The following is a 14,504-nucleotide window of genomic DNA, read 5'->3' on the forward strand; positions in this document are numbered from 1 at the left end:
TAGCTCCAGGTATTTTCTCTGTCTGTCCCCATGTCTGGAATAGTCTCCCTCTTCAATTTCACCTACTGATTTCCTTAGCTTTCTTTAAGTTACTGGAAGTCTTTTCCAACCTTTCTAAATCCTGATGCTTCCCACTATTAATTATTTCCTATTCTATATTAATTATTTTCCTATTCTATATATAATTTGTTTTGCGTTTTGTTTGCATGTTGTCTCCCCCTCATAAGATTGTAGGCTCCTTAATAGCAGGGACCATCTTTTGCTCCTTTATTGTATCCTGGTGCTTAGCACAATGCCTGGCACATAGCACGCACTTAATGTTTATTGATTGATTTGGTTTGTTCTCAAAGTCTATGGTAGTAGATGACAAGCTCTGGAAGATTTCACAAAGAGAGAAGGCTTCAAGTAGAATACAACAACTAAAAGGATTGTATGTTATAGTATATGAACTGTATTTCTGCTGTCTAAAGACCAGGCCAGCTATATTTGGAGAAACTCATCATTAGGTTGGCCACCAGGTATGTCCAAATTAGTAACTCTTGTGGATCATATATTAAATCATACTGTTTGCAAGCTATGTTGGGTTAGTACTCAAACCAATAAACGATAAGACCTTTAAGTGCTTAGAAAAGCAAAAAAGATAATGATTCAAGCATTTTTACATTTCCAAGATTAGAAAAACAATAGTCAACATAGTGATGATAGTGAATGCAACTGCACTGATATAAGTCTCATTTTGGGCCAATTCTTTTAGATATAAACAGTAGAAACACAGATTTCTTTTGGCTGAAGAAAAATACCAGGTTATGAATTAACTAATAAATGAATATTGGTAATACCTAATCTATAAAAGATAAGATACTGCTTCCATGGCAATGAGACCATTTATTCTCTGACTTCCTGTAGTACTCCCTCAGTTGATAGAGCTCAAAATAATCCCCAAAGAATATATATTATTATTGCCAATGATCTGCAGCCTGGGCTAGCAAAATTGGTCAATGATAGCCTCTGGGTATGGAAAAAGAATGAATGCTTTTGTTGATTGTGTGCCCAATCATCTTCCATCAATACTGATTATCCTGTAGTTTCACTGACTTGTTTCAATTTATTGTGAAGTGTAAAATGGTAGCATTATAGTAGCTCTATTACTCTGCGAAGGTAAAAAGGATCTCATAGTGAAAATCCATATCTGGCCTTTTGAAATCAACCTAAGTAAAATAAATCAGGATACTTTGTTGGTCCTAGCAGCATTTTTCTTCATTTTGGGGAAGAAATAACTCACTATTTCTCTCATAAATCAGTCTTCTGAACTTTTTCAATGTATATCTATTGATTTCTACAAATTAATTTCCTTTAAGAGATTAAAGACACAATATCCTCACAATACAAAGAGGATATTGATTTTATTAATACAAAGACAGCATAAAGAATTCTTTAAAAAAGTCATTTTATACAAACATTTATTATGCACTTTCTATGTGCCATGACTCTACTACTCATTGGGCACACAAACACAAAGAAAAAGAACAACAGTTTGTGCCCTCAAGAAGCTTATATTTTAATGGTATAATGGAAACTCCTTGAGGACAGGGGCTATTTCAGTTCTGCCCTATCACTTAGCAACTACTTGCAGATAATAAACACTTGATAGATGGGAGATGCTTGAAAGTGAATCAAGGACAAGCCCATAAATTGAACTCTGTTAAAAAACTAACAAATTTTAAGGCTTGTATAGTTCTTAAAGACATACTACACATCTTAAGTCTGCAGAAGTCCTGTCAAAAGTTACACTTGCTTGTCTTCTTCGACTGCCAAATATGAGGGAGTTGAGTGGTGTTTGAAGGGTTCAAATTACACTTTGCTCTTAACCTAATGTAAGGATGAGATTTATGCAAGGGGGGTGGGACAAAAGGAGCCAGAGAAGGAATGGCTGAGAGTTGGTGACAGTTGGTGAAAGTTGAGACCAGAGGGAATTCTGGGAAAGCTCCAGAGAAAGGAGGAGGAAGAGGAAAAGAGTTCTGGCTGAGGATATCCCAGCTTGGATCCAGACCTGAGGGCTTCCTGAGGATCTTTCTTTGGACTTTGAACTCTGATTCCCTGGTCAAAGATTTCATTGAATCTCACCCAGCAAGACTTCCATCATCAAGCTGTTGAGTGTTTGGACTCCATCTTGGGAGTGATCTCTTAGTCTCCTTCACCCATTACCCAGCCTTGCTGAGATACCCCCTTTCAGTCAAAACTTACAATTATAGGGGGCAGCTGGGTAGCTAAGTGGAGTGAGAGTCAGGCCTAGAGACAGGAGGTCCTAGGTTCAAACCCAGCCTCAGCCACTTCCCAGCTGTGTGACCCTGGGCAAGTCACTTGACCCCCATTGCCCACCCTTACCAATCTTCCACCTATTAGACAATACACCGAAGTACAAGGGTTTAAAAATAAAATAAAAAAAAAAGACTAAGGATTTCACATCCAAACTTCCAACAGTTAAATTAAAAAAATTAAAAAAAAAAACAAAAAAACTTACAATTATAGAAAAGGATAGAAATAGAAACAGAAGGAGAAGGAGCAGGAGAAGAAGTTTGGGAGTGGGAATCCCAAAGGTTCCTTCTTAAGTGAGGGACTCCATAGAAATAGTGAAGAGAGCACCCCCTAATCCCCCTGCCCTTCACCCCTTTCCCCAATCCCTGAACTATGAATCATAAAAGCCATTCATCAGTCAGATAGTGTTCCAGAGTGCCTGAGAGACAACAAGGGAAAGGGGAACCACAGCTTAGACTGGCTGCCTCCATCTTGGAGCCAGACCACCCACCTGCCCCCATTCAGAATTGGATCGAGGTACCACATACCTCATCTTATAGGGAAGCCTCGCTCCCAACTCCTGAGGGGTGGCACAACCATCCAGGTCACCCAGTTTCAGGGTGACACCCCCTCAAAGCCTCCCAGAGTATATTCGATGGGAGGGGAGAGGTAGAAGAAAGTCTCACCTCATAGACTCTCTCTCTCTCCCCTTCTGTCAAATATTGGTTACTGGCTCTCTTAATTATTACACCAGGGGTCTTGGTGTCATACCACTCATTCCAGCTTTTACCAGTTAACCCAGTCAACTGTGTTATGTTATTCTTTTCCTTTCTGCTTCCTGGCTGACTAATCAGTCACTTCTCTTTATTTATCCATTGTGACTAAGACTCATAGTGAGCACTTCCTCATAGCTTTAGGATGATGACCAAATGAGGCAATAGATGGAGAACACTTTGCAATCTTTGTCAGAGCCTTCTCCTTTTGGCATGAGTTTAGAATGAAGTGCTGAATTAAGACAAGGTTAATTACCTTGAACATTAGCTCCAGGAAGGATTCTAAGTTTGATTCTCATATTGACACCTACACCCTGTTCAACCTCAGCAAGTACCTTTCTGAGCCTCAATTTCTTCATCTCTAAATTCAAAGGTTTGGACTTGATGACTTCTAAAAGTCTTTCCAGTTCTACACCCTGTACTCGCACAGTTCTCCAATTCTGATGGGTATTTCCAACCAGGAATGCTGTTGTCAAGCTCTTATAGACTAGTTCTTTATTCTAAAGTAACAAAACAAAGAAATCCAAACTACCCATTCTGATATTTATCAATGTAGGAAAATACTAAGAAAGAAATCTGAAGACAATAGAGAAGCATTAATACATAATTCCAAGGCAAAAATGGAATTCTAACTCAGTACCTTTTCTGAAGTCAATGCTCAAAATAGCCAACCTTCTGTTAACAACTGGGCCTAAAGACCTGGTAACTACCATTATGGATAGGGGGTAAGATTGGTAAGCAAATGGGTATGTTATATAATCCATTTGTTGGAAGGTTGTTCTTTTTTCCTGCAAAGAAATGGATTCCAATTTTACAAAATAAAATTTAAGTAACAGAACTAAGACTATTGTAAGTTTTCACATACCCATGTTTTCCTTTAATAAGGCATCATCTGAACAGACTATTTCAAAAGAGTATTTGAAGAGTCCTTTCCTGTAAGAAGAATTTGACATATTTCTTTCAAATAATTATTCATACTTAAATTAAGATTCATGTATATTTAATTGTAATTATAGATTATGAAAACAGTTCATTTTATCCCTAGAGGTGCTTTTTTCTGAATTGTGTCATTAGGAATATCCTACAAATGTTATTTGTTTCTGAAAAAGCTCTGTTCTTATTTGTTTCTACTTACAGGGTAAAACTCTGTCTTGGCAGACTAGATAATGATGTTTTTCCTTCTGGAACAACACTAATAATAAATTTTGTGACGACAGATTTTAGTTCTAACCCTACTGTTCTTCCTTCAGGCCAGGCTGAAGCTGGAGGCTTCCTCAAGAAGTGTCCACTGGCTCTGTTCTACATACTAAAGGTTTCCCTAAGTAATTCTCAGGGCTTCTGGGAATTTAAAACACAAGAGAAGAGAGAGTTTGCTGCTTATTGCTGCTTGCTATAAATCAGGATCTAGCAGATATGCAATGGAATTACATCTGTCCCATCTGGGACTAGAGTTACAGGTATATTTTACCCCACACCTGAACAGTCAGAAACAGCTATGCCCTCAACCCTCTCTTCTAAACCTGAGACCTTGAGAGCTGCCTAGGCAGAAACAAGGGAGCTCATTAATTCTTCAAGGCCTGTTTCAAGGCTGCATTCCCTATTTGTAGAATTAAACCTGTTCTGAGCCATCTGATTTGCATTTTCCCACACTTGACATTTATTTTTGAAAGTCCTGCTATAATGTGTGTATATAAAAAGTGAGTTGCACAGGCCCCTATTACATTTTTAAGACTTTTAATCTATCTGTCATTATTTCATTTATTTACTCTTTAGAAAATATAAACAAGTTTTACTACAATTGCAAACAGAATGAAAAATATAAAAAAGTAGTTTCTGTACATGCAGTTTTCAAATTAATTATAATATATTTATATTTTTAATACATACCTTTTATTTTTTCTAAAACTATACTTCTTGTTTTTATTATCATTTTTGGAGCTTTTCATCTGTAAGACAAAATCAATAAATTTTAGGTTAAGTTCTTTGAAGTAATTAATTATTCCAGCTTAGTTCAAATAAAAAACTAATAATAAGGGGGCAGCTGGGTAGCTCAGTGGAGTGAGAGTCAGGCCTAGAGACAGGAGGTCCTGGGTTCAAACCCGGCCTCAGCCACTTCCCAGCTGTGTGACCCTGGGCAGGTCACTTGACCCCCATTGCCCACCCTTACCAATCTTCCACCTATGAGACAATACACCGAAGTACAAGGGTTTAAAAAAAAATTAAAAAAAAAACTAATTATAAGCCTTATTCCCTAACTAGAGCATCGAACTAAAGAAAAAAAATTAGATTCACAAAATCCCAGAGTCTGAAGGACTACATGGATCATCCTAATTCATCTTCTGCCTACACAAGAATCCCTTGTACATTACACCCTTCAAGGAGATTTCCCAGCTTTTGTTTGAAGATTCATAGTAGGCGGAAACTTGCTACCAAGACATACCATTCCATTACTGGATATCTCTTTAAAGAAGTTTTTACTAACAAAACCCTAAACTTTTTGCAACTTCTGGTTCAGTTCCATGGGGCCAAGCAGAGCAAATGCAATTCGTCTTTAGCTGACATTTCTTCAAATACTTGCTAGCAGCTATAAAATCTCCCCTACATCTTGTTTTCTACAAGCTAAATAACTCTAAACCTTTTTATGACATAATCCTGAGGCCCTTCATCATTCTGACTGTCCTCCACTAGAGACCCTCCAACATTATAATAATCCATCCTCAAATGTGGTGCATTCAGCTGTACACAATACCCCAGGATGTCACACCAGGGCAAGGTACAAAGGAACTATGACTCACTTGGGTTTGGTTTGCCTTTTCTTATTCTTTTTTTTTCTTTAAACCCTTAACTTCTGTGTATTGGCTCCTAGGTGGAAGAGTGGTAAGGGTGGGCAACGGGGGTCAACTGACTTGCCCAGGATCACATAGCTGGGAAGTGTCTGAGGCCGGATTTGAACCCAGGACCTCCCGTCTCTAGGCCTGACTTTCAGCTGCCCCCGCCTTTTCTTATTCTTGAACTTACAGCTGGCATAGCTGTAAATCTTAATGAGATGCCTCTATTCCAGGTGTGCAGAGGCCAAGTAATTTGTCAGTGGTCATGTAGCTGGACCTGTCAAACTTGGACCTTTTTATGTCCTAGGTCAGCCCCCTTTCCATTGTACTACACTAGCTCTGAATGTAGATGAATCCAAAACTAATGAATCAGATTTCTTAAATAGTATTATTATTATTATTGAAAAGTTGTTCATTTTGCATATACTATTCTTGATCACTCTTTCCTTTTCTCAATACCTCACAAAGATCCCTCTAATATTATGTTGACACTTTTGAGAAGAATTGAAATTAGATTCTTTAGTGCTACAATTGCTTAAATGTGATACAGGGACCTTTGTAGGCCTACAACATGAAATTAGTTTTATTATAATAGTAAAATATTACTTTCCTTTTTCTTCTCAATCTTTCCCAAGTATATAGTACGTTTCCTAAAGTTACACAATCTACAAGTAAATCTAATTGCAAACATCAAGAATAAGTTAGTATCTCACTGCAAAATTTTACTTTGGCCTTACAAGTGGAAGAATCTATAGACATGATTGAGTTTGCTGTTTTGCTTGTCTTCATGCATTATTAGCACCAACTAATCATTGAAGGAAGTCTTCTACCTTTGTGTAAATGTTTGGCAACAAGCATAAGTAGTGCTAAAATAGTTAAAATTTTGAATAAGTTTTTTGAATTTCATGGTTCATCTTGGAAAAAATGTTTTCATGTTCTCACTGATGTGAAACCAATTTGTGATTTATACTTGCAAAAATATAAAATAATATCATCCCTCTCCCTATTCCTTTTGGAAAATGGTATTTTTCATTTAAGAGGTTATTTAAATTTATACAAAATTGTTTTATGATTTTTTAAATTAATTAATAAATCTTTAAATTTTTATCACTTTTAACTTTTAACATTATAAATTTCTATGTATATAACCCCAATAAGCAAAAGCTCTTTGAGGTACTCAGTAATTTTAAGAGTTTATAGGTATACTGAGGTAAAAAAAAGACGGAAGACCCCTTTAAACAGTGGTGGACAGCTCTACTGTCTTCCTTTTATTTAAAAAAAATGCCCCTTTTCCAGTCCCACAGTAGGACTTTTTCAGTTCTCCATGATTTTTCTAATATCATTAACAATGATTCGGCAATTTGACAAATGTCTTGAACTCCTCAAGAGTAGTCAAAGACCCTCTAGCTATCTCCTTGTTTACCTGAGCCATTTCTCTTTTATTCTTTCCCATTGAAAACAAACAAGAGTTAAGCAGAGCTCCCTTTCTTTCCAAAGTAACTCATTGTCATTCTGTCCTCTTAGAGCCACAATCCAACTCCAGCTTTGCTAGATCCTTCCTTTTTCTTCTACTCTGAATAATTCTTTGTGTTCATCTTAACTTTCATCAGCAACCTCAGGGTGTTTTGAGCTTTAGCACTCATAAAAGTTCTTCTGGAACTATGTCAGAATTTTTTAATCATTCTGTTACTTATACTTGCTCCCATGTTTATACATAACTTTTTTAAAAAATCTTACTTGATTAGTGAGATCCATGTGCTTATATATTATCGTATTTAGAAAATCCTCCTCCCCTTTCTCTTTCACTATTGACTATGACTTGGACTGCACTTCTAATCCTGGAAATGGGTCATTTTCCCCTGAATACAACATTCTACTTGCATTCTTCATAGCTTGAGTTTATGATGTATCTCATTTATAAAATGTCTTTCCTACTCCCCAAACCTCAGCCAATAAAAATATCATTCATCTATCAAGACTTGGTTAAATATCTTGCCTCCTTCATAAAGCCTTTCCTGGAGGAGGAACTAAGATGGCAGAGGAATAGCAGGAGTTTTCTGAATCTTCTTCCAACTGATCATTACAAAGCATCTCAAAAGGACAGGAATCAAAATCAGACAAGTAAAGGGGCTCTCCCACTGGATGCAGCCTTAAAGGTAGACAGTGTTTGGAGATTTCCACACTATAAGGGAGCAAAACTTCACTTATCAAAGTGCAAGCTGATCAACCATCCCCCACACCACCTACCATGCCAGAGTCAGAGCAAGGGCCAGGGCAATCTCTAAATTCTTAGGGGATGGCTGAAAGCACCACAGATTTACTCCTGAGGGCAATACAAGACCTTGGCACTGAGATGTGGGACCTAAGGCTGAAGAGCAGGGAGTCTGGGTAGTAGAGTACAGAGACTAGAAAAATAGCCTCAGTGAAAAACATTTTAAAGAATGCTACACAAAGAACATCACAGAGCTGCCTGACCTCCTAACTCAGGCTTCTGCCTGGGAAGGGAATATACTACACCAAGGTAAAGCCCTGCAAGGCAGAAGCTAAGAAAGCAATGTTCATCAGCATTCAGGAACCACAATCCACAAGTAACAAAAGAAATAAGTTGCAACAAAAAAAGCTTTTGATGCTGGATAACTCCTATGGAGAAAAAGACCAAAATGCAGAAACAATAAGAGAGAGTGACAAATAAGTAAACACAATCAACCTTTACCCAAAAAATGGAAATTGCTTTCAGACTCTCAAGGGGCTCAAAAAGGAGTTCAAGAATCAACTAAGAAAGATAGAAGAAAAATGGGAAGAAAAGTGGGAAAAAGAAATGAAAGTAATACAAAAAGAAAATAACAGCTTAAAAGACAAAATTGCCAACATGGAAAAAGAGGCCACAGAAATCAAATAAGCACATTGGAGACCAGCATTGACCTGCTAGAAGGCAGGAAAAGGAGGATAGACTAAACCAGAAAGGAAAATAAAAAAATCATAGCTGAAAAACAATCTTTAATTTTTTAAAATTTATTTATTTAATTAATTCTGAATATTTTTCCATGTTTCCATGTTTCCATGACTCATGATTCTTTCCCTATCATCCTCCCTCCACACTCCTGGAGTCAAGAAGCAATTCCACTGGGTTTTATATGTATCATTGTTCAAAACTTATTTCCATTGAAAATCAGCCTTTAAAGACTAGAACTGGGCAAATAGAAGCTAATGATCTCCCAAGAAAGCAAGAATTAATAAAGCAAAGTCAAAGAATGAAAAAATAGAGGGAAACATGAAATATCTCATTGAAAAGACAATTGACATAGAAAACAGATCCAAGAGAGACACTTTGAGAATTATTGGTCTACCTGAAAGCCTGGGAAAAAAAGTAAAAGCCTTGACATCATATTACAAGAAAACTGCTCTTTACTCTTGAACAAAAGGGCAAAATAGACATTGAAAGAATCCATAGATCACCCCTACATTAAATCCTCAAAAACAACCTGCAGGAATGTAAGAACCAAATTTAAGAGCTTCCAGGTCAAGGAGAAAATACGGGAAGTAGCTAGAAATAAACAATAAAGATATCAAGGAGCCACAGTCAGGATTACACAGGATCTGGCAGCCTCCAGACTAATGGACTTCAAGGCTTAGAATATGATATTCAGGAAGGCAAGAGAATTCAGAATATAACCAAGAATCACCTACCCATCAAAACTGACTTTACGTTTCAGGGGAAAGTATGGGCATTTAACAAAACAGAAGATTTCTAAGCATTCCTAAAGAAAAGAGCAGAACTGTATGGAAAATTTGATGTCTAAATACAAAATTCAAGAGAACCCATAAAAAGGTAAAGAAGAAAGAGGGGAAAAATTTAAGGGCTTCAGAAAGTTTAAATTGATTATATTTTTATATGGAAAAATATCTGTAACTCTTAAAAAATTTTTTCATTATCATAGTAGATAGAAGAATTATTCATAGGCAGAGGTTGTGGTACTAAGTTGTTTAAGATGATGTGTAAAAAGGGGAGGGGGAAGAGCATGGTACTAAGAGAAACTTGAAGGAAGAAGAAAAATATGATAAATTTTACCACATAAAGAGGAAAGCGGGTGGTAAGAGAATACTATTATAAGGAGAGGAAGAGAGTGGTAATAGATAATACTTAAACCTTACTATCAGTGGAATCAGTGCTGAGAGGTAAGAACAGCCAGATCTATTGGGGTATAGAATTCTATCTTACCCTACATGGAAGTTGAGAGGGAATAAAGGAAGTAGGATAGTGGGGCTAGGAGTATTAAAAGGGAGGAAAAGTTTGGGGGGAGGGAAGTGATTAATAGACCTTAAAGAAAACTAAGAGGGGACACTAAGAAGGCAGGGGGTGGAAAGGAAAGTAAAATAAGGATGAAGAAAAGGGAGAGTGATTAAAAGCAAAACTGATATAGAAGGAAATAATGAAAGAAGAAACAGCAGGACTAAAAGAGGAAATTAAAATGATGGGGAATACACAGGTGGTAATCATAACTCTGAATATGAATGGGATGAACTAAGCCATAAAACAGAAGCAGATAGTAGAGTGGATTAAAAACTAAAATGCTAAAATATGTTGTCTACAAGAAACATACATGAGGCAGGTAGACACACACAGGGTAAAGGTAAGAGGCTGGAGCAAAATTTATTGGGCATCAACTGAGAAAAAGAAGGCAGGAGTTGCAATCATGATATCTGGCAAGGCCAAAACAAAAATAGATCTGCTTAAAAGAGATAAGGAAGGTAATTTCATTCTAATAAGAGGCAGTATTGACAAGGAAGAAATATCAGTACTCAACATATATGCACCAAATGTTATAGCATCCAGATTTTTAAAGAAGAAACTATTGGAGCTCAAGGAAGAAAAAGATAGTAAAATGATACTAGTGGGAGACCTCAACATTCTTCTATCATATTGGATAAATCAAACTAAAAAATAAATAGGAAAGTAGTAAAAGGTGTGAATGAAATCTTAGAAAAATTAGAGTTAATAGATATATGGAGAAAAGTAAATAGGGACAAAAAAATAATACACCTTCATTTCAGTAGCACATGGTACATTCACAGAGATTGACCGTGTACTAGGACAGTGATGGGCAAACTACAGCCCATGGGCCAGATGCAGCCCCCTGAAATGTTCTATCTAGTTGTACAACATTATTCCTAATCTGATGAATATGATGAGTAGGATACAATAAAATGAAACTTTGAAAGAGTTGCCTTAGAAACAGACTGACAGATGAGCATTTCCTTTCTTTTGGCCCCCTCTTTAAAAAATTTGCCCATCACTGTACTAGGACATAAAAACATTGCAAACAAATGCAAAAAAGCAGAAACAATAAATGGAATTTTTCAGATCATAATGCAATAAAAATTATAATTAGTAAGGGCACATGGAGAGGAAAATCAAAAATTAACTAGAAATTAAATAATCTGATTTGCCAAAACTGGTTGGTTAAAAAACAAAGCATAAAAACAATTAATGATTTCATTGAAGAGAATGGCAATGAGGAAACAACATATCAATATTTGGGGGATACTGCAAAAGATGTACTCAGGGGAAAATTTATATCCCTTAGTGCCCATGTAAATAAAAATGAGAAAGAGGAGATTAATGAATTGGGCTTGCAACTAAAAAAAACTATAAAAAGAAGAAATTAAAAACCCACAGATGAAGACCAAATTGGGAATCCTAAAAATCAAAGGAGAAATTAATAAAACTGAAAGGAAAAGAATTATTGAATAAGACTAGGAGCTGATATTTTGGAAAAAAAAAACAAATAAAATGATAAAGTATTGGTTAGTCTAATTAAGAAAAAGAAAGAAAACCAAATTAACAGTATCCTGAAAGAAAAGGGTGATCTCACCTCCAATGAGGAGGAAACTAAGGTAATTATTAAGAACTATTTTGCTCAATTATATGGCAATAAATATGGCAATCTAGGTGAAATGGATGAATATTTACAAAAATATAAATTTCTGAGATTAATAGAAGAGGAAATAAAATACTTTAATAATCTTATATCAGAGAAATTGAACAAGCCGTCAAAGAACTCCCAAAGAAAAAATCACCATGACCAGATGGATTCATACATTAATTCTATCAAACATTTAAAGATCAATTAATCCAAATACTCTACAAACTATTTGACAAAATTGGCAAAGAAGGAGTCTTATCAAATTCTTTTTATAATACAAATATGTACTTATTCCCAAACCAGGAAGACCAAAAACAGAAGGAAAACTATAGACAAATATCCTTAATGAACATAGAAGCAAAAATATTAAATGAAATACTAGTTAAAAGGCTACAACAAGTTAACACAATGATTATTCACTATGACCAAGTGGGATTTATACCAGGAACGCAAGGATGGTTTAATATTAGGAAAATCATCTACATAATTAACCATATCATCAACCAAACTAATAGAAATCACATGATTATCTCAATAGATGCAGAAAAAGCCTTTGATAAAATACAACAACCATTCCTCTTGAAAAGAGTAGAAAGTATAGGAATAGAAGGACCTTTCCTAAAAGTAACAAAAAGTATTTATTTAAAACCATTAGCAACTATCATCTGCAATGGAGAAAAGTTAGATACCATCCCAATAAGTTCAGGAGAGAAGCAGGGATACCCATTTTCACCACTAATATTTAATATCATAATAGAAATGCTAACAGTATAGAAGAAAAAGAAATCAAAGAGATCAAAGTAGACAATGAGGAAACTAAACTATCACTCTTTACAGATGACATAATGGTATTCCTAGAGAATCCAAGAAAATCAGCTAAAAAACTAGTAGAAACAATCAATAACTTTAGCAAAGTTACAGGGTACAAAATAAACCGACATAAATCATCAGCATTCCTATATGTTTCTAACAAAACTCAGCAGCAAAACTTAGAAATAGAAACTCCATTTACTATTACTCTAGATAAGACAAAATAACTGGGAATGTATTTGCCAAGACAAATTCAGGAATTATATGAACATAACTACAAAACACTCTTCTAACAAATAAAACTAGATCTAAATAATTGAAAAACATCAATTGCTCATGGGTAGGATGAGCTATATAATAAAAATGATAATCTTACCTAAATTAATTTACTTATTCAGTGCTATACCTATCAAACTACCGAAACACTTTTTAAAAAAAACATTAATATTCATTTTAAAATGTTTACATGCTTCATGCCCCTACTTTCCCCTTCACCCCCCGCTCTCCCCCCACCCATGGTCAATGCACATTTCCACTGGTTGTAACATGTGTCCTTGTTCAGGGCCTATTTCCAAATTGTTGCTAGTTGCATTGGTGTGGTCTTTTCGAGTCTACATCCCCAATCATGTCCGCCTCAACCCATGTGTTCAAGCAATTGTTTATCTTCTATGTTTCCTCTCCTGCAGTCCTTCCTCTGAATGTGGGTAGCGTTCATTACCATAAATCCCTCAGAGATGTCCTGTGTCATTGCATTGCTGCTGGCATAGAAGTCCATTACATTCGATTTTACCACAGTATACCAGTATCTGTGTATAGTGTTCTTCTGGCTCTGCTCCTCTCACTCTGCATCAGTTACTGGAGGTCTTTCCAGTTCACCTGGAACTCCTCTAGTTTATTACTCGTTTTAGCACAATAGTATTCCATCACCAGCATATACCACAATTTGTTCACCTATTCCCCAATTGAAGGACATACCCTCCTTTTCAAGTTCTTTGCCACCACAAAAAGCGCAGCTATAAATATTTTCGTACAAGGCTGTTTATCTATCATCTCTTTGGGGTACAAACCCAATAATGGTATGGTTGGATCAAAGGGCAGGCATTCTTTTATAGCCCTTTGAGCATACTTCCATATTGCCAGCCAGAATGGTTGTATCAGTTGACAACTCCACCAGCAATGCATTAATGTCCCAATTTTGTCACATCCCCTCCAGCATTCATTACTCTCCCCTTCTTTCATTTTGGCCAATCTGCTAGGTGTGAGGTGATACCTCAGAGTTGTTTTGATTTGCATTTCTCTAATTATTAGAGATTTAGAACACTTTCTCATGTGCTGATTGATACTTTTGATTTCTTTAACTGAAAATTGCCTATTCATGTCTCTTGCCCATTTTTCAATTGGGGAAATGGCTTGATTTTTTTATACAACTGATTTAACTCCTTGTATATTTGAGTAATTAGCCCCTGTCAGAGTTTTTTGTTATAAAGATTTTTTCCCAATTTGTTGTTTCCCTTCTGATTTTGACTACATTGTTTTTGTTTGTACAAAAGCTTTTTAGCTTAATATAATCAAAACCATTTAATTTACATTTTGTAATTTTCTCTAACTCTTGCTTGGTTTTAAAATCTTTACTTTCCCAGAGATCTGACAGCTATACTATTTTGTGTTCACTTAACTTATTTATAGTTTCCCTCTTTATATTCAAGTCATTCACCCATTCTGAATTTATCTTGGTGTAGGGTGTGAGATGTTGATCTAAACCTAATCTCTCCCATATTGTTTTCCAAATTTCCCAGCAGTTTTTGTCAAATAGTGGATTCATGTCCCAAAATTTGGGCTCTTTGGGTTTATCATACACTGTCTTGCTGATGTCA

General features: G+C 35.9%; 1 protein-coding gene across 1 annotated transcript in view; it reads right to left on the reverse strand.

Moving 5' to 3' along the window:
- The window catches only part of ZCWPW2 (zinc finger CW-type and PWWP domain containing 2), a 221,726-nt gene that overhangs the window by 54,533 nt on the left and 152,689 nt on the right, over positions 1-14,504 (reverse strand). The window contains 1 exon segment of the mRNA XM_044678879.1: positions 4,956-5,014. Coding sequence (XP_044534814.1) covers positions 4,956-5,014 — 59 coding nt within the window.

Source organism: Gracilinanus agilis, chromosome 5 (genome assembly GCF_016433145.1).
Source record: "Gracilinanus agilis isolate LMUSP501 chromosome 5, AgileGrace, whole genome shotgun sequence".
In the NCBI taxonomy this organism is placed as follows: Eukaryota; Metazoa; Chordata; class Mammalia; order Didelphimorphia; family Didelphidae; genus Gracilinanus; species Gracilinanus agilis.